Source organism: Penicillium paradoxum (assembly GCF_028828445.1).
Source record: "Penicillium paradoxum strain IBT 22861 chromosome Unknown utg000002l_segment0_segment0, whole genome shotgun sequence".
Classification (NCBI taxonomy): Eukaryota; Fungi; Ascomycota; class Eurotiomycetes; order Eurotiales; family Aspergillaceae; genus Penicillium; species Penicillium paradoxum.
In genome coordinates this window covers 4,511,454-4,530,843 of record NW_026643180.1, presented here as the reverse complement: position 1 = coordinate 4,530,843, position 19,390 = coordinate 4,511,454, and the positions used below count along the sequence as shown (strand labels likewise).

Here is a 19,390-nt window from a genome sequence, read left to right as displayed (position 1 = left end):
AGTACTGACTAAGTACTTATATTTCAGCAGTTTGCAACGTACATGCCTTTAACAGAGTCCTACGATATGCTACCGACAATTCCACAAAGGAGACTTGTGATTCTCACTCTTTACGAGCGTATACTACGGAATGCTCCTGGAAACTGACATACTACTCCCAGAGACTATACTCGTATAATACAAGGACGGTGAGATATTGGATGAATCTACTTCGTATTGAAGTACTCGCAAGTCGATACCGAACATGTTCCCCAAAGGCCCCCAAGGTTCAGATGTTGTATAAGAATTAAAAGTTAAATATAGGCGATTTTGGCAAGCACCTACGATACCTACCTAAAATATAGAGTACAAAGTACCCTACATTGAATGTATCATACTGTCGATTATTGGATCCTTATCGCTTGAGAATCGCCCCAGCCTTAGTTCATGAACGCAGAGGCTCAATTTTGTATCAGGAAGGTTAGGATTTTCTGCAATAGTGCTAATTTTCCACTCTATCGGAGCTATTCAACATGGATATACTCAGTTCCATGATATCTGCTCCGTATATATCTAGCTACCTAAAATATTGTGTATCAGAGGAGAATGATAGCTGATCTCCTGTGAAATATATATCAACTCCTTATGAAATGAGGTGTGACTCGAGCAACTGAATGCTATGTCTGTTGAAATTTTGTCACCACCGTCGCTACTGATAGATAGCGTCCTTTCCATAAGGAGATTCGGAGCATTGGGGGCTAAATCCCGACTCGATGTACTGAGTCCTATATGATACTCCGCCTATCTCGGAGTTTGTTGAACTCGTCTTTATGCGATGATGAGAATATTCGAGATTGAGTCTATCAAGTTTCATGACGCCCAAGTAGTTGCTGGAAATATTAGGGACTATTTTCATTACTTAAAAAGTAATTTAAAGCTATGAATGGCCCCTAAACGCTTGGCTTTGACGCTAACTCTTGGTAATGACCAGGGGTATCCCGAGCTCGGTTTCCCGAGTTGGTCATCGAAAGGATCATAAAAGAGGATCTATCCCCTCGAGGACAATAGAAACCGTTCTAGTGGCTGATGTGACACCTCTGTTTCATCTTGTTTTGAGTGTGAGTACGGAGTACTCCGTACGGGGTACTTCATCGGCAATTATTGGAGCTATCGAGACGTGAACTGCGTACGGAGTAAGGAAGGCGCCCAAAGGATCCTCAAACACGAATCAACGTTGCAGTCAACACCCTGTGAAACAAGCCTCGAATGACCAGGTCTAGAGCACAAACAAAAATAGCGTGAATGTGATGTGTCGATCATGAAACAACCTTGGAATCAAATGGCCCTGACAGGTGGGGGGGCAATTGATAAGTGGCCCGTTGACCATTGACGAGGCAACTGCCCCCCCTAAGAATTCAAAACCCCCTATTTCTTCCTTCATCCTTAACACACACCTACGACTCCTCCAATTCTATCAATAATGTCGGACCAAACGCCAGTTGATCAGATTCCATCTGCAGTCGTGCCTGAGAAGCGCGAGGAATCCGTGGAAGTAGCTGATAAGCCTGTGGAAACTCCCGCGACTACTACGGAAAACACCGAATCGACTGCAGCCAAAGAAGAGCCTGCCAGCACCCCAGTCAAGACTGAGGAATCTGTAAAGGATGATACTACCACTACTGCGGCTACTACGGAGCCCGAAGTCGCAGCGCCCGAAGAACCCAAGGTCGAGAAGCCAGCTTATCTGAGCCAGAACCCGGCGCTGGGCGAGTTGTTCGACCGCCTGCCGACCATCATCGGTGACACTGGACACAATGAGATGTGGGGCATCACACTCAAGGACAGCGATGACATCCCCACCGTCAACGTGTTGATCAAGTTCCTGCGCGCAAACGAAGGCAACGCCAAGGCTGCCGAGAGTCAGCTCACCAAGGCCCTCCAGTGGCGCAAGGATGTGAATCCATTGGGATTGGTTGAATCCGCGAAATACAGCGCCGCTAAGTATGGAGGTCTGGGATACTTGACAACCTATGAGGAGAATGGACGACCATTGGTGTTTACCTGGAACATCTACGGAGCCGTGAAGGATATTACTGCGACCTTTTCCAATACAGACGAGTAAGAAACCATAAGACAAACACATTTACTTATAATCGATACTGACTATGGGTTGCAGATTCGTCCAATGGCGCGCCGTTCTCATGGAACTCGCCGTGCAAGACTTGAAGATGAAGGACGCTACCGAGGTCATTCCGTATGACGGCGAGGACCCCTATCAGATGATCCAAGTGCACGATTACATGAACGTCAAGTTCTTCCGTATGGACCCTGCTGTCCGTGCCGCAACGAAGAAGGTGATCGAGGTGTTCGCCACAGCATACCCAGAGCTCCTGAGAGAGAAGTTCTTTGTCAACGTCCCTGCCATCATGGGCTGGATGTTCACCGCTATGAAGTTTATCTTGAGCCGCAACACCACGCGCAAGTTCCACCCGATTACCAACGGTGTCAATCTGGCGCGGGAGTTCTCCCCCTCAATTGCCGAGGAGATCCCCAACGTCTATGGTGGTAAGGGTCCGGAGCTGAAGGAGAACGCTAGGTTTGTCCCCTTGGTCGAGGACCAGGCATTGGACACTCAGGAAAAGGGCAAGGCTCCCGAGGAGCCTATTGCTGCTGAGCCGCCTAAGGAGGAGGCTGCCAAGGAGGAGGCTGCCAAGGAGGTTGCCAACCCAGATGTTCCCAAGGCTGAGTCTCTGAAGGAAGAGCCCGTGAAGGATGGAGCGCAGTAGACTTTTACTTGACTGGCGCTGAATGTTATGATACCCGGAGGAGCAGTGAACAACACTGCCCGCTCTTGTTTACCTGGTTTCTGGCCATTGGTGTGCGCTCTGATCGCACTGTATTGTTAGTATATTATTGTTAGTCATACTTAATTCTAGTCTCTTCTCTTTATATCACATTTAGGGGTTCATTTGAGATTTTAATTGTGCATCCTTAGTGCAAACTGGAGTGTATTGACCTACTATACATCCACGTAGGCCTGGAGAGCAGCTTGTACGGCTGGCTGCAGAACCAATCGCGCAACTCTTATCGAGCTTCAATCTTCAGGCATCGCTCAGTTGATTCTTTCGATCCATTCAATTTGCCGTGTCGCAACAATCTCTACTATTGACTCTATAAAGGGCTCTGCCAGTCTGACCAATTCTTTGGATCCGCTGGCGGTTGCCTCAGAATGCGACCCGTCTTTTGAACCTCATCTCAACCCCGTCACCTGCACTCCACCTCGCTTTTCAAGATAGGACCAATTATCTAGACACGCATCTGTCTCTCTGTCTTTCTCTCTCTCCCAGACACAAATATACACATACTCTTCTACAGACCCCGCCATCCCACCATGTCTGTCTGGAACCCCGATAATATCCGCGACGTCGCTGAGTCCGTCGGTATTCTCAATCTGAATCACGATGTGACCGAGAATCTGGCCCGAGATGTTGAATATCGCATCGCGCAGGTTCTCGAGGAAGCGCTGAAGTCTATGCGCCATGGGAAGCGCACGATTCTTACTACTCAGGACGTCGCACTGGCCTTGCGCAACCTCGACGTGGAGCCCTTGTACGGCTACGACTCGACCCGCCCGCTGAAGTTCGGCGAAGCCTCCCTGGGGCCCGGCCAACCGTTATTCTACGTTGAAGATGAGGAGGTGGACTTTGAGAAGTTGATCAATGCACCTCTGCCAAAGGTTCCTCGCGAGGTCTCCTTCACTGGTAAGTCGACTCCCTTTTCTACCAAGGAGTGCTGGGCAGCCACTAATGTATCCTACAGCCCACTGGTTAGCCGTTGAAGGCGTACAGCCGTCAATTCCCCAGAACCCTACCGCTGCCGATTCTCGCAACCTCGAACTGGTCTCCAAGGGACCTAACGCCAACTCCACACTGGCGGCAATTAGTGGCACCGGAGATGTGGCTGTTAAACCACTGGTCAAGCATGTGCTTTCACGGGAACTCCAGCTCTATTTTGAGAAAGTTTGCAGTGCTTTCCTGCACGAAACCAGTGAGGATTACCGCACCTCTGGGTACTCCAGCCTTCGCGAGGATCCAGGTCTGCACCAACTGGTGCCGTACTTCGTCCAGTTCATTGCCGAGAAGGTCACACATAGTCTCAAGAATGTATTCATTCTTACTCAGGTCATGCATATGGCTGAGGCATTGGTTCAGAACCAGTCTCTTTACGTGGATCCTTATGTGAGTAGATACTGACGTCTCAGAAGAAGAAATTCGGATGCTAACCTCATCAGATCGCATCCCTCGTTCCGTCCATCCTCACCTGCCTGATCGGCCGACAACTCGGTGGCACTGCTGATCTCGTGGAGTCATTCGCTCTACGGGACATGTCCGCCTCTCTCCTCAGTCTCATCGCCAGGAAGTACTCTCATTCGTCTCACATGCTCAAGCCTCGACTCGTGCGCTCCTGTCTCAAGACCTTCCTCGACCCATCCAAGCCATTCGGTGCTCACTATGGTGCCGTGATAGGCCTGCAATCTGTCGGTGGCTCTGAGGTAGTTCGAGTACTGATCATTCCCAACCTACCTGAATACACCAAACTTCTCAGTGATGGCTTGGACGATGCTGCCCGTCGCCCCGCTGCGGAACGAGTACTGAATGCAATTGTGGCTGTGTTGGCCTCGTTGCGCAGCAGCCAACAGTTCTTAACTAATGGTCATACTGTGACGGGTGACCTCCGCGCCAAATTGGTTGACAAGGTCGGTGAGCTTATTGCGGCAAAGATTGTGGAGGCCGATGAGGTGCAGCTGGCACATGTCATTCTGGAAGCTTAAAATGTCTTCCTGCGTTTTCTGCATGGTCTCGCTCGGGTGGTTATGCAAATGAGACCGCGACGGTTTGTTCATGCGGCATGGCGTTTATCTCAGGCGTTGGTTCAGGGGTTATCGTTATTTAGGTAGGCATATCCAAGCTCTGGGTGGGCTTTGAAATTACATGAATACACCCATTATCAGTATTTTATGGGAAATGGCTACACTTCTAGGCAAATTTCTTGTTTTACTTTTGGGGGTTGAGTTCTCGGCCGTCTCTAGCATCTGGCCCCCGAAGGAGAGCAAGAACCAGAAAAGGAAGATACTCCCACTCGGCACTAGAGAAAGAAGATATGAAAGACTACATGCATGTTGTAGGAGAGTATTGGTAGATACATGTGTATGTTGGAGGTACCTAGGCTGTTTACGGTGGGGTGGACTTTCGTATATAGGTCTTCCTATCTTCCCAGGTTGTATCCAAGTGATCCTTTTTAGTTCACAGCCCAGCAGTCACTAGCCTTAGATTCCTATTCGGCCATATAGGAGATAACCAGGAACAGCTCGTAGTTGGTATATATTGGCAGATATAAAAGCAACAGGACCGAATCGAGTCCAATTCTCCCCGCTGGGACCCCGCGATATAATTTGTCAGGCGGACCTTACGTAATAGCGCCAGGAACCCCAAGTTTATTCTGCCGGGCACCACCGCCTCACATCCGGCCCCGGAGTCTCGCCCGCTTTGGCTCTTTTTTTTCCCAAGTTCCCTCCAGCAGGTCGACATCGTCCGTGACCGGTCTGCATCTTACTGCAGCTCTTGACTTGCCAAACTTGTGTGTAATGTTGCAGGCTCGCATCAAAGCATTCCCTGCAATTGAAATATCGACTAACTATTAGTTCCCTGATGTCAGACAGATTTTGATCTATTTGTGCCCCACCTATCGCGGGCCCACAGAGAAAATCACTCATCACCAACAAAACTGTCTACAGCAAACATTTTGCTTTTCTTCCTCCCACTCAAGGCCACAAAGGCGAGAATAAATTTGCATCAATTGCCAATTTTAGCGAGTGATTCCTCGTCCCTCCCCTGATTTGCCCAGAGTAATCAATCTCTGACCTCGGGCACTCATTGGGCTTTTGGGTGAGACTGTCCTACCGACACTCATAAAACCCCGCCGATGTTCACGACTGTGGCTCTTTGCTACCTCGTGCTGATCTAAGCCGAATCTTGTTTTCGCCTTCCATGAGCCCAACTGACCTTCTGCGATTCTTGTCCAAGCCCGCGAAGTAAGTATGATTTCCCTTTTGCCCCGCTATGGGCGTTTAAGCGCCGACCCCTCCATATAAAAGCGTCCAAAAGTGGCATTGGAGCAGGGCGGCATGGTCAATGCCGTGGTTGCCCGCAAATCTGATCGTTTTTCATGCATTCATATTCTCTTACGCTGCCTTTGCTAACCTTACTCCTCTAGGCCTCGATAGCACGACTCCCGTCGTCACCAATTCCCACGCTTTCCAATACACCTCTTTTTTTTGAAGCAGAATTCTCGTCTGCTAGACCCGATACTTTGATCGGTATCGGTATCTTCCAGTACGAGGGTATCGACTGCTAGTCACAATTTCTCTTAGCATCTACTTTCTATCTTTCGCCTTCCGCCCTCCTTAGCAGCCCTTTGGTCTGTTAGGAGACTTCTCTACCTGGTCTGACCAGTTCATTTTTGTTTCAAGGGCCTTCTCTTCTCAGACGGGCATCGCCCCCTTGTTCGTCTGGGTAAGTAGACAGTGCTTCTACAGCCTTTCTCTATCGAAGTACATAGGGCGGTCCGACGTCACTGTTTCTACTTCGTTCAACCCACACAAGTACAACAGCTTTATCTACATCAGTCATCATGGTTTACGTCGGTATTCCAACGAATTACACCGGCTCGCCCTCCTCCTTCGTGGCGGGGACGCCGTCTCTCACGATCAATTACGAGGCTACCCAGGATCTCGACTCGAGCACTGCGTTCGAGGGTCCTGAGAAGCTTCTCGAGGTATGGTTTGCGCCATCTGCCACCGAGCTTGGTGTTGCTGGCCCCGAGGGCCTCAAGAAAGTGCCTAGCGAAATTTGGAAGGATATGCTAGACCTGGTCAATTGCCAGGTGCTTTCCGTCATCACATCTGACGAGATGGATGCCTACCTTCTGTCGGAATCCAGCATGTTTGTCTGGCCGCACAAGTTGATTCTCAAGACCTGCGGAACTACTACCTTGCTTTCGGGTCTCCCTCGCATCTTGGAGATCGCCGCCTTGTTCGCAGGATTCCCACGCGCCACTGCCCCTGCATCCGGAGGTATCGCAGTCGCGGCGGCTCCATACCGAGTTTTCTACAGCCGGAAGAACTTCCTGTTCCCTGACCGTCAACGTGGTCCTCACCGCAGTTGGCGTGATGAGGTGCGGTCCATGGACAGGTTGTTTGTCAACGGCAGCGCTTACATGATCGGCAAGATGAACGGTGAACATTGGTACCTGTACCTCACCGAGCCTGGCACCATGCTCACCCCACCGGCGACCCCCAAGGAGCAGGTTGAGTTCCAAGAGACCGAAACTAAGATCCTCAATTTCCCTGAGGCTAAACGGCGCACTGATTGTGATCAGCACGATGAGACCCTCGAGGTCTTGATGACTGACCTTGACGAGGAGAATGCGAAGCAGTTCTACCTTGAAAACGCTACTGCTGTGGCCGAGAAGCGTCACCGCGAGAAGGATGATGGCAATGACCACCTTGATGTCTTCGGTAATACTTCCGATATGGATGAGGAGACTGGCGGCATTCTGCCTCCCGAGCTGACCACCGAGGGTCACGCTCTGGGAACTGTCGTCTCTGAGTCATGCGGTTTGTCCGACGTGTACTCGAAGAGCAAGTTCCCCGACGCTCGAATCGACGCGTACCTCTTCACTCCATGTGGCTTCTCTGCCAATGGCGTCATACCGGCTCCTGATGGCAAGGCTCCGACCCACTACTTCACTGTGCACGTCACCCCGGAGCCTCAGTGTTCGTATGCGTCCTTCGAGACTAACGTTCCGCACTCTCAAAGTGGCAAAGCCACCGCCGACATCATTCAGCAGGTTGTCGAGATCTTCAAGCCTGGTCGTTTCAGCATCACTTTGTTCGAGACTAAGCCCATCATGGATGAGGTCGACGAGGCCAATGGAGAGTTTGATGTGGCCCACGCTCAGCGCCAGGCTCTTCGCCGCAGCAACAAGATGGAGCACGTTGAAGGCTACCGCCGTGTCGACCGCATCGTTCACGATCTGAACGGTTATGATCTTGTGTTCCGTTACTACGAACGCAATGATTGGAAAGGGGGGGCACCGCGAATTGGAGAGAAGGGCTTCTAAGGTGACTGGCTCTTCCGCCATCCGCCAGTAGAGCCTTTATCATCTCGCGGTTGCGACCTTTCTATCCGTTCGGATTTTTGGGTTTATGCCGTTTTCTTCTGCTTTGTGCTTTTCATTTTGCTTCATTTCTCTTGTCAGTTATCGTTCCATAGTGCACAGCATCGCATGATTGCGCTAAGCGACTCATTCATTCTTGATATGTTTCCCTGGTTCAGTCTTGGGATGTCTAACCATAGATATCTCGAACTTCGATTCTTGTTCTGTCACTCTTTTGAGAATAACTACGGGCACAATAATGAGTAAACTACTATAGGAACATCTCGGCTAGCCGTAATTTCTTCCGAGCTTGTCGTTTCTAATATGGTACTCCCTTAGTATCTCTGGCCCGGGATCTTATCTGGGGCATACAGCTGAGATGTACTCCGTACTCAAACTTGTATCATATCATCACTGATTCTTCCTTGGGAGGTTGGGCTTCTAGAACCCAGAGCTAGCCCTAAAATGTGTACGGAGTACTCCGTATCACGAGTCACGACATCTACCTACACATCAGATACAGTAGACTAAGGCCAGCGACGATTCTGCGCTAATTGCAAGGGAAATCAAAGGCACAGTTGACCCGAGATTAGGAGGAAGGATGCAGAATGAGGGATCCGATTGTGTTGAATCAGTCCTAGCTATTTTCTGAATGTTAACCATATTGCGAGTGGTCTTTGACGTTGAATGGTGTCCAGGTCATGATTGCTCCATTCCGAATCAGCGAGTTCTGGTTGATGAATACAAATTACATGAACCTGTTTGAATTCTTAAGAACAGTCTACCTAGCTTCCTAGGGATAGTGTTATTTCGTAAATGCCATCGAGGCTGCTCCGTACAAATCGCGAGAGAACATGCGCTGTCCAAAATAGGAAGCGGTGAGATGCGTCGTTATCTCGTGTCTCCGTTCAAATTGCTTTCCATCTGATGCAACCAGTCCTTCCCTCTAAACGTCCGCTGCGAATTCATATTGTCGCCGATAATCTTCTGAAAGCTAACGATTTGTTGTTAATTGAGGAACAAATTCATTGAACTTCAAGTTTTGCCTACATTTCCTCGCCTGGCGCAACGGCGCAACGCGAAGCCCACGGACAAAGACCGCGAAAGAGCTTCACATCGAATTCATTGAGAACTCTCGCAGGCGACTGTTCTCAGTTTGAACTCATCTCACCGTTGTTAGCGCAGTACCTCTGATCCATATTTGCCCGCTACAACTAAAAATGTCGTCACCACCACCGTACCAATCATCATCCAATCCCCTCAAACGCCCCTCAATCTCCACCTCTGCCTCGCAACCACTCGGCAAGAAGCAGCGCATGCACCCACTCCGCCAGACTTCCTTCCCAACCGGCCTCGATGCCGGAGAGCGCAGTTTCGGAGGCACTAGTGATGCCGGGAGCGTGACAGGCAGTTTCACAGGAAGTCTGGGCGGCACAAGTGCGGACGGAGTATTCTCTGCTGCACGGGGGAAGAAGCGAGGGCGCAAAAGCAAAGCTGAGAAAGAGCGAGAGCGAGAGCGAGAGGATGCTCTCAGCGCCAGGGCGGGAGATTCTACACGATTTGGGTCCGTTGATAACGAGGGGTCAATCCGAGGCGGTCCTTCTGGCAGTGGAGGTGGTGCGGGTGCAGATGATGGAGATGATTACGACGACGACGACGAGGCAGAGTTATTTGGGCAGCAAGAAGGAGCTACGGATACCGAGGCCGAGAAAAAGAACCTAGCGTACGTTTCGGCTCTTGTGGTTCTGGTGATATTGGATGGTGCTTACGGTGTTCGTTGACAGGATCCTGGTTGATGCTTTCAACCCTATGCAATCGGAGAGATATGATCTCTTCAAGCGGGCGAAGCTGCGCAAAGAAACCCTCCGTCGTATCGTCAATCATGCCCTTTCACAATCCGTTCCGGCCAGTGTGGTAACGACCGTCAACGGCTTCACCAAGGTCTTCGCTGGTGAAGTGATCGAAATGGCGCGCACAGTTCAAGCTCAGTGGGCTGATGCCCACGATCTCGCTGCACGCGAGGCGTTTGAGGCTGAAGAAGCAGCGGCTGAAGCTGCTGCTCAGGCGAAAGCCGCAGCGTTGAACGCAAATTCCAAACCTTCTACACCAACTCCCGTGGGCACTCCGGTTCCCGGATCGGCGTCAGCCTCTTTTAGCAACGGAATCAAGAAAGAGCCGCATGATACCAGCCGTACACCTACACCCTCTATCCCTCTTCACCAAAACTCGACATCCTCTCCTCGCCTAACTCCTGTTCCTCTCCGCCCAAAACGCGAATTCCGTCCCCCGCCCAACCCCCATCGCGGCCAGCTCCTACCCTCGCATCTCCGTGAAGCGGTACGGCGCACCAAGCGTAATGGCGAAGGTGGTGGAGTGGGTTATTCAGGATTGAGTCTGGAGAATATGGGGGTTCGAGGTTCATTCACGTGGAATTCAGGAAGTGCTGGTGGAAGAAGGCTCTTCCGATAACACAACGATAATAATCCATTGCATATCGGCGTGCAGTTAGGTTTATTACTTTTTGCATTTTTAATCCACGGAAACTGGCGACCTCAAGTTTACGGAGCGTCTGTTTTGACTTTGATACCATGTTGATTATCTTCCCAAACATCAATTAAGCGAAGATCCTATTGATGAACTTGCCATTCTCTGTGCCCCGTCGGTCGAGATGCTGATTTTAAATTTAGAACTCCACGTATCCAATCTCACATTCCACCCAGTCTGATCTATCTACGGAGTAGGAGGCCCGACCTTGGCAGTGGCGGGATCCGTTTTCCAAAGAATGTTACTTTGCGTCATTCACAGGTCTACGGAGTACTGTACGGAGTATGGAGTACGGAGTAGAGTCTTATATTGTTACTTGAAGCTCCAGCTAGATTACATTGTAGGGGCCACGATGTACATGTATAAATTCTCGACTCTACCGATGGCTTGTATCGTCCCGTAGGATGTGCATGCTGCTTCACGCCAGCCAATTCCGGAATAACAGACGTGACTCGTGCATACTCTCCTAGAATGACGCTATCTCGGAAGACTCCGTATAAATGTTCTCCTCAACTTCTATACTGCTGCCTAGACGGTCTGGTTGGGTACAAACACTGCATTCTCGGCATTAGGGCTATTCACCGTCATACGCCTTGGAACGCAGTACAACGTACAACATCAACATCATGGACGAGATAGGAATCCTGACGTGCCAGCTTTAGCGTGACCCCGTTTTCGGTAGAACGCTCCCGACCCTTCAAGTTACCAGCCAGGACCGGGAATGGAGGCAGATCATCCAACCCTGCCGAAAGCCACAGCGCACGGCTGCAAGGGTTGCTACCCGGGTGGCGTTTCCATTATTGGAATGACAGTGCTCATCCCCCCGATGCAATGTGGAGCCAAGGCGACTAGAGAAGTCTCCCAGTCAAGGACGTGATGGGGATGTGATTCTGCGATTGGGTCTCGACAGGAGAGGGCTGGCCGCATCGACACTTGACCCCCTTCTTTCTTGGCAGGCTTTTTCCCGATGCGATCGAGGGGCGACTATTCCGGTTTCTTTCCTGGATTACTGGCTTCCCTTTGTTGCGTCCTTTGCTGTTCATAGTTCATTTATACCCTCGGGCTTGGGAGTCGGCTGGTTGACGCCTGATTTCGTGCTCATAGCTTGGTTCTTTTTCGAATATTAGCATCTTTATTTCGGGCTATTTATGATGCATGCCTTACAGCCCTCACATCTATACACTCGTTTGATAGACACAATACCCACAGCCTTGCCTTGGTCCTCTGGGAATTCATCGGTGAAAGGAGATCCGAGAAAGAGCGTCAAATGGATTGATGTATGTCCGAAAAATCAGTATACTCGATATCATCTGACATCTGTATAACATCTAGGGCCTCCGAGGAATCGCCTCATTCTTAGTAGTACTAACCCATCTCGCCCGAGCATGGGACTACGATCTGTTCTCACCTCGCGACAACGAGAACGCCTCCCCACGAATCCTCCAATGGCCCATCCTTCGCATCCCCTGGCAAGGCCGTCTAGGAGTGACCATCTTCGCCTTCCTCACAGGCTATGTCTGCGCGCTCAAACCGCTCAAACTCTCCCGCGCAGGTGATACCATGGGAGCATTCACCACAATAGCCAAAAGCGCTTTTCGTCGACCACCACGACTCATCTTCCCGGCCACTATTGCTCTGATTATCTCCTGGACTGTTGCGCAATTTGGCGGGTTCATCGTTGCCAACAGGTCCGATTGCTGGTGGTGTCGGTATGCGGCGCCAGATCTGGAGGATTCGTTTTGGAAAGAACTCATTCGTCTGCCGATGAATTTCCTGTCGACTTGGACGACGGGATACATGGCGTATGATGATCATCAATGGGCACTATTGCCGTTGCTTTTATCGTCCATGCTCGTTTATATTCTTCTTTCGGCGACTATGTTCGTCAAGTTCCGCTTTAGGGTTGCGATCTATATAGGCATGTTGCTGTATTTCCATCAGGATGGGGCCAAGAATACAGGTGAGTGTTGCTGGTGATATCAATCGGGTATCAACTGCTACAAGCCTGATGATAGTGCTTGCAGGAGAAACCCATGTTCCTTCGCTAACATCAATCCATCCAGAAACCTTCCAAACACAAGCCGTCTACGGCATGCTCCTCTGCGATTTCTCATACCACACGCCCCTCAAAGACTGGATAGAAAACCACCCGCGAGGCAGGAAGATGCTCACTATCCCGCTCACTATCATCGGCTTGTTTCTTGCCTCATACCCGGGCGAACACCCCGAATGGGCCGGCTGGTCCAACACGATGTTCAAAGCCAGCCACTACATCTTCCCGCCAGGAGTCAACATCGGCAAACGATACACGGCACTCGCAATTGACATGATCATCCTAGCGATCTTCTTCTCGCCTTCAACGAAGAATTTCCTCTCCAGCAGACTCCTCCTCTGGCTCGGGAAGCAGAGCTTCGCTGTCTATCTCATCCACGGCACGATGCTGCGCGTTGTGCTTTGCTGGATGCTATATGGTATCAGTGGCCAGCCGTGGGAAGGGCCAGAGGCGAAAACGGATGACCAGCGGGACGATTGGTTGCCTATTCGGCCGCCTTGGGTGGTTGCGATTAGTATTCCGGTTTGGATTGGGATGGTTTATGTCCTTGCAGCGTTGTGGACGGCGTATGTGGACAAGTTCTGTGCTTCGTTGACACAGAAGTTGGAGAGGGCGGTTTTTGTGGAGGATGAGAAGACGCCGTTGTCTTTGCCAACTGTTTCGGTTCCTATGCAGACGAATTGATCCAGATGAGGTGCTTTCCTCTTTCGTTCTATGTGCCTTGTGTTATACATTGTTTTGGTGTTGTGGGGAGGTAACGGACTTGGTTTTTTTTCATTGGCATGGCTGGTCCATAGCCAATGGTGTAAATATGTAGGACTTATCCTGGCTTTTGTCTGTTCTTTTGTGGTTCTTGGGGGAATTTGTCTACTATTGTGAAGGATTATCGATGCAAAACCAGATTGGACAAGTATACATAGCCAAATGGAGATTGAGAAATATTCTATCTTCAAATCACAAAACAAATGCAAATGCCACTGCGCCATATTTTACAATTGTTATAAACACATACCGATCAACCGCGGCCAGATTAACGGGGCCCGTTGGATCTGCGAGCATTCTTCAGAGACTGGCTGGCCTTGATTCTTTGGTTCTCCATGGTTCTCATGTGCTCCCGTCGGCGGGCGTCGTTGCGCTCTCTGCGTGTGAGCTCATCCTCGTCTTTGCGCTGTGCTTCGTATTCATTTGCGCGCTTCTTTTGATCTTCAGCGAGACGCTGTTCGGCGGTTGGGGTGTTGAAAGTGGAGGAGATGGAGTCGGACAAGCTAGAGCCGGCCTTTCCGAACTTCTTGTAGAAGCGGTCGATAAGGCTGATTTTCGCAGGGACCATGGATGCATCTTCTTGTTGGGGCTGCACACGGGAGGCGCTACGGGCTTTCTCCTGTGCGGCTTTCTCTTGCTCGATGCGTTCCAGCAAAAGGCGAAGGCCCTTGCTCTGAGTGTTTTTGGTGAGTTCCGAAAATTGCTTCTTCTCGGCGGGGGCTTTGCGGGCGATCGACATATGCATCCACTTGCGGAACCCATCCGAGTTGATCAAATAAGTTTGACCCAAACCGAGGAGACCAGTGGCAACGAAGTAAAGCTGAAGGGCACTGGGCATGAATGCCATGAAGACAAAAGACATGACAGGGAAACCATAGACAATGTACTTTCCGGCTTCGGTTTGCATCATGGGCATGGCGCCAGTTTCACCTCCTCTCTGTTGCCTCAGTCAGTACCAGTCAAAGGAGACCACAAAAGACACACTTACCCTTAAAGATAGACACAGTGTGCCCGCAGCAATCATTGGCAGAATAAATGTCGTATCAGCAACTGTCAGATCCTTAATCCATCCCACGGATTCCGTGGCCAGGGCCGGCACTGGCAACGAAGTCATTGCTCGCACGACTCGGAAACATCCGAAACCGAGAGGGATTTGCAACATGGGCAGGAATGACTTCCAAGTCTTAATGCCATATTGCTTGTGGATTTCTTGAAGCTCAGCCCTTGCAACCTGTGCATCATGCTGGTTTCCTTCACGTCCGGCCGAGATCATTCTTTCGCGGAGCGGGTCAATCTTAGGCTTGGCGTTGGCCATTCTTGCTGCATTCTCAGACGCACCAATGACTGGCTTCAGCATCGCAATACGAGTAAGGATACCGACAGTCACGATACTAGCCCACCATGGCATGCCGGTCCAGATGTGGATGTGTTCGATAAAGTACTGCATTGTCGATGTGAAACCCCAGCCGAAGTCCAAACCAAGCTCCTTCAGGTATCCAATGCGCTCTGGGATTGTGGTAATATCGTGAATGTCAACCAAATCCTTCGCTGCGCCTTCTAAATCAACTTCGGGAAATGGGTTGGAGGAGGTGGAATTGAATCGGACGGCGGCCGGTCCGGCAGCGGCGGGTGCCATGCGCCAGGCAGCACTTCCGGAAAGTGCTGACTTCAATTGGCCACGCTGGCTAGGGAAGCGCAGGCTTTGTGACCGGAAGGTAGATATCTGCAAGACCAAGTCAATCCCGAAGTTCTACATCCGAATCAGCGGGGGAACAAACAGATCGAGAGGACCGGGACATGGCGGTCATCCGCTGACGTGCGAGCGCAGCGGCTGCGCCAGGCCCTTTCAAGCCAATGGGTCCCATCATTGTGGTTGAAGTAATTCGTGATGGGGAGATCGTACGGAAGAGTTGTTCTCCTGCCTTTCGGCGCGACTTTTTCTGCCGGCGAGCGGTAAACGCTCCGGGCCACGGCTATGGGACAGGCACGGAGACTCAAATATGGACTGATGGAATAGGCATGCTTCGACTTGGATACTCTAATATTGTGACGAATAAAATTTGAGTAAATGCTAGTCCTAATTCGCCGAACGCCCTCCAAGTCAACAGGTTTATGTACAACCACTTAATTCAGGTGTGCACAGAAAGCCAGGTATCGATCCCAAATCACAAATGCTTCGGTTGTGTCCCGCGTAAATGCAGTCATTTTTGAATTAACCTAGTAACAGAAGAAATTTCAATCGCTTATTAAAGGGAAGCAGTGTCCTTCAGGCCAGAGCGTCTCCGCTCCGAAGGAAGCTCCCGCATCTCGATACCAGGGCCCACTGCGTGTGTCCGGCGGTGGTTGGGGAAGATCTGTAATGAAGAGCTTATGGTTAGTTATAGGAATATCCAGTGTGCCATAAATGTCCACATACCTTGGTGTTAGACCATCCGAGTCGGAAAGCAGCCTCATGCGCGAACAGCTCGCCAAAGCCTAGCATGAGTCCGTTGACGAAGGGAAGGAAGAGGTTGATGGCCGCTCCGCGCAAAAGACCCCACACACTGGGGGGCGTATACAGGATTATGGGCGAGCTTGTGGTTGATGGGACCGAGGAGGACATCTCATGGTTTGCGGAGTAGATCTCTGAGTCGGAGGGGACGGTCATGGTAGACTCATAGAGCTCGGCCGGCGAGGTGGAGGTGGCGTCGGATGCCATAACTAGGGCTAGGGGAAACCGTGTAGTCTTATCGGTACTTGAAATAGCAGAGTCAGAGCTGGTGTTGGCTTTGGAGCTTGAGGAAACACAGAGTGGATAAGGCTCAGGTTGATGCGATGCTCCCGATGAGCCCGCGGCACCAGGTATCTTAGTCAGCATATCTGTGACCCGCCCTGGACCCCCCCCGGTTGGCGAGTCCACGGCGGGTCTGTTACAAGACCTCTGATGGCCTCCTGTCTATCGTGGGAAGTGGAACAATTTGTGGAATCGCTAATGGTTCCACTTCCAGATGTATGTATCAGAAAACAAAGCCCCCACTCACTTTGTTTCTTGTTCATCTAACCCTCACCCCGCGGACCTAGAACGGATTGACCAAAACACCTCGGAATGGCTAATACGAGGAAGCTCTCTTGAACAAATGAAATCTGAAGATTGGAAAAGTTGTTCTGTTGATTAGCCAGGTATTATTTCCCTCAGAATCATTTTATACTTCAAAGGATGAAGGTCATCTCCTTGATGATACCCGATGAGTGTATAGATGTAGAGAGGACCAAGTACGAGCTGTAACGGATTTGACCCTTCCCAAAAACAAGCATAATAAGAAGTTTTTCCTAAGTAGTGCTCTCCATGTATGCATGAGCGAAGCCTCGATCGTAGAAGAATTGGAAGTATATCCAAATGGGTTATTTGGGTGTATCCCTATCGATTTATTATACGGACTGTGAAGTTCTCATAGTGTCATATGCATTAACAAATTTAGATTAACAGTTATCAATATGTAAGGTGCTATCGATCATTATATACGCATTGGATATCATAAGGCGTCGTACCAATGCCATGGTCTTTTCCACATCAGTCATACCAGCAGAATCGTTTCATAATGCCGCATAAGCTGAAAAAAATTACCTCCTCTTTTGAAAAATATTCACAATCCCCCTTTTTTGTTTTGAAGATCTCTCTTTTGTTGAGTTTTGGAAGAATTGTTGTCCTGAGATCAAGTTTGGCAACAATTTAAGCCTTGATGGGGTTCTCCTCATCATCGGAGAAGGCGTACCGCGAGAAACGGCGAATGGACTCTCCCTTGAAGTAGAAAGCATAAGGAATGATACAACAGGCCAATGCGATGAAGGCAAGAAGCGAGCTGGCCCATTGCAAGCCCAGACGTTCATACATCTGCTCGGTGAATAGGACAGTGGAGGCGCCCCACATAGAACGAATAAAGGTCTTGGCTGCGAGAGCAGATGCTGCCTGGTGCTGGTAGGTATCGACAAGATAGTTGTTTGCAGAGTTGTACAGGAAGATGAAGCCGAAACCAACGGGCCAGCCGCCCATAGCGGGTCCCATCCAGTGAATGCGGGGGTAGGAGGTCCAGGCGAAGATGAACAGTCCAATGGGAATGAGCCAGCAAGACCACATCATGGGAATCAGACGCTTCTCGGCAGGGGGCTTGCCACCGTATTGGGCGGAGATTTTGAGGTAATGGTTGTTGACGATAGGAGCACAGGCTGCGCTCATGACGACACCAATGGCCAGGGGAATGAACATAAGACCAGTAGAAGATGCAGACCATCCTTTGCCACCCTGGAAAACGACGGGATAACTGAGTATAATAGTTAGTTTCTGGAGAGTGAACCAAAAGAGAGAAAAAAGGCTGATGACTTACGCAACGAAGAACATGTAGAGCAAGCCGTACAAGACAGACATGTAGAGAGAGATGAACAAGACGATGGGCTCGAGGAAGAGGAGCTGGAAGGGGCGGAAGAGGAAAATGCGCAGCTTCTCCAACATGGGACGAGGATCGAGCTCGGCTTCGGTGGTGTACTTGGGGTCGTCCTCGGACTTGCGAAGCTTGGCAGCACGCTTCTTCAGCAGGACCGGTGCGAACGTCTCGGGAACAGTGAATGTGATCAGGACCCAGGCGACGAAGGACAGAATGAGCTGCAGCCAGTAAAGCCAGCGCCAACCGCAGTTGTCACCGAGGAAGCCACCAGCAAGTGGGCCGATAGCGGGACCAATGAAGGGAGCAGCACTGAAAGCTGCCATGGGCACACCTCGCTCCTCGCTCTTCCACAGATCTGCCAGGGTACCACCGACAAGAGTCATGGGGGCACTGAAGGCGATACCGTCGATCAAACGGCAAACAATAAGAGTTCCGATGTTCTTGGCGACAGCACATGGGATGATGAAGATGACGGCGATTCCAAGAGTGAGAGTATATACGGGCTTGCGTCCGAACATTTCAGACATGGGAGCAAAGACCATGGGTCCTGAACTTGAGTTAGAAACGATATTAGACACATGAGAGCTCTGCATGACTTACCAACACCAAATCCAATAACAAAAACCGTGATAACAAGCAGACTGACTTCACGTCCAACATTGAAGTCCTCCATGGGACCTTCGACGTCAGCAGTGATGACACTACTGCAAAAAGCGACAACAAAGCAGGTGAAAGCAACCACCATGGTGCAGTACCACTTGTAGGCCTTAGACCAGTTCTTGGGATTCTCAGGATCGTCCATGGTGAAGGTCACCATCTTCCAATCCTCCATTTGACCCGTCACATTGGACTTGATCGGCTTGATGATTTCACCTGCCGCGGTCTCTTCTGTGTATTCTCGAAAGTCGGCAGCTTCGCTGACCACGCGGACCGGCAGATCGAGGTAATCGGGTTGTTCATGGTGGTCACGTTCAGTATCGGACGAGCTGATAGAAGCTGCCGGGCTAGATGCACGCGTGTGGGTCTGTTCTGGCCGAGGGGTCTCCATATTGAATTATATCAGGCTGGTGATGGGGGGCTATACCCAGACGGAAGCCGTGGAGAGTTTGTGGATATCAAGTGTGAGTGTGGCAACCCGGAGTCTTTGGGGAGTTTAATCCACCTTCGGGGGGTGGCATTCTTTTATAATTCATCTCCAATAAAATTCGGCGCCGAGTTTTTCACGAGTGGGCCAGTTGAAGAGAGTAGAAGCCACATGAACCAGCGGATGAAACTGCACTCATCATAGACTTTTCCTGCATGCGGCAGCTCCCATATACTCAAAGTGGATGGTTGCCAAATGGGGACTGGGGCCGCTAACCACATCGAGTAATATGCTACGATGACGCTGCAGCTTATTTGGAGTTTCATATATCGT

General features: G+C 50.4%; 8 protein-coding genes across 8 annotated transcripts; 5 read left to right on the top strand and 3 right to left on the bottom strand.

Moving 5' to 3' along the window:
- Positions 1 to 1,459: 1,459 nt before the first annotated feature.
- On the top strand, positions 1,460 to 2,765 carry sfh5 (CRAL/TRIO domain protein; the record flags this gene model as incomplete). Its single annotated transcript, XM_057172648.1, has 2 exons — positions 1,460 to 2,097; positions 2,156 to 2,765. The coding sequence occupies 2 exons, from the start codon at positions 1,460 to 1,462 to the stop codon at positions 2,763 to 2,765; spliced, it is 1,248 nt and encodes a 415-aa protein (XP_057036551.1).
- A 605-nt stretch (positions 2,766 to 3,370) lies between these two features.
- N7457_001601 (TATA-binding protein-associated factor TAF6) lies at positions 3,371 to 4,810 on the top strand (the record flags this gene model as incomplete). The annotated part of the gene is made up of 3 exons (XM_057172647.1): positions 3,371 to 3,740; positions 3,799 to 4,217; positions 4,271 to 4,810. The coding sequence occupies 3 exons, from the start codon at positions 3,371 to 3,373 to the stop codon at positions 4,808 to 4,810; spliced, it is 1,329 nt and encodes a 442-aa protein (XP_057036550.1).
- A 1,859-nt stretch (positions 4,811 to 6,669) lies between these two features.
- N7457_001600 (adenosylmethionine decarboxylase SPE2) lies at positions 6,670 to 8,160 on the top strand (the record flags this gene model as incomplete). The annotated part of the gene is made up of 1 exon (XM_057172646.1): positions 6,670 to 8,160. One exon carries the CDS (start codon positions 6,670 to 6,672, stop codon positions 8,158 to 8,160), a length of 1,491 nt encoding a protein of 496 aa, XP_057036549.1.
- Positions 8,161 to 9,416: 1,256 nt separating this feature from the next.
- On the top strand, positions 9,417 to 10,665 carry N7457_001599 (transcription initiation factor TFIID subunit 11 family protein; the record flags this gene model as incomplete). The annotated part of the gene is made up of 2 exons (XM_057172645.1): positions 9,417 to 9,919; positions 9,981 to 10,665. The coding sequence occupies 2 exons, from the start codon at positions 9,417 to 9,419 to the stop codon at positions 10,663 to 10,665; spliced, it is 1,188 nt and encodes a 395-aa protein (XP_057036548.1).
- Positions 10,666 to 11,891: 1,226 nt separating this feature from the next.
- N7457_001598 (acyltransferase family protein) lies at positions 11,892 to 13,477 on the top strand (the record flags this gene model as incomplete). Its single annotated transcript, XM_057172644.1, has 3 exons — positions 11,892 to 12,017; positions 12,073 to 12,700; positions 12,756 to 13,477. The coding sequence occupies 3 exons, from the start codon at positions 11,892 to 11,894 to the stop codon at positions 13,475 to 13,477; spliced, it is 1,476 nt and encodes a 491-aa protein (XP_057036547.1).
- A 346-nt stretch (positions 13,478 to 13,823) lies between these two features.
- On the bottom strand, positions 13,824 to 15,423 carry N7457_001597 (membrane insertase OXA1; the record flags this gene model as incomplete). Its single annotated transcript, XM_057172643.1, has 3 exons — positions 13,824 to 14,492; positions 14,544 to 15,278; positions 15,334 to 15,423. 3 exons carry the CDS (start codon positions 15,421 to 15,423, stop codon positions 13,824 to 13,826), a joined length of 1,494 nt encoding a protein of 497 aa, XP_057036546.1.
- A 378-nt stretch (positions 15,424 to 15,801) lies between these two features.
- On the bottom strand, positions 15,802 to 16,253 carry N7457_001596 (TOM13-domain-containing protein; the record flags this gene model as incomplete). The annotated part of the gene is made up of 2 exons (XM_057172642.1): positions 15,802 to 15,909; positions 15,972 to 16,253. The coding sequence occupies 2 exons, from the start codon at positions 16,251 to 16,253 to the stop codon at positions 15,802 to 15,804; spliced, it is 390 nt and encodes a 129-aa protein (XP_057036545.1).
- A 1,011-nt stretch (positions 16,254 to 17,264) lies between these two features.
- On the bottom strand, positions 17,265 to 19,021 carry N7457_001595 (MFS transporter; the record flags this gene model as incomplete). The annotated part of the gene is made up of 3 exons (XM_057172641.1): positions 17,265 to 17,853; positions 17,917 to 18,520; positions 18,574 to 19,021. The coding sequence occupies 3 exons, from the start codon at positions 19,019 to 19,021 to the stop codon at positions 17,265 to 17,267; spliced, it is 1,641 nt and encodes a 546-aa protein (XP_057036544.1).
- Between the last annotated feature and the right edge of the window lie 369 nt (positions 19,022 to 19,390).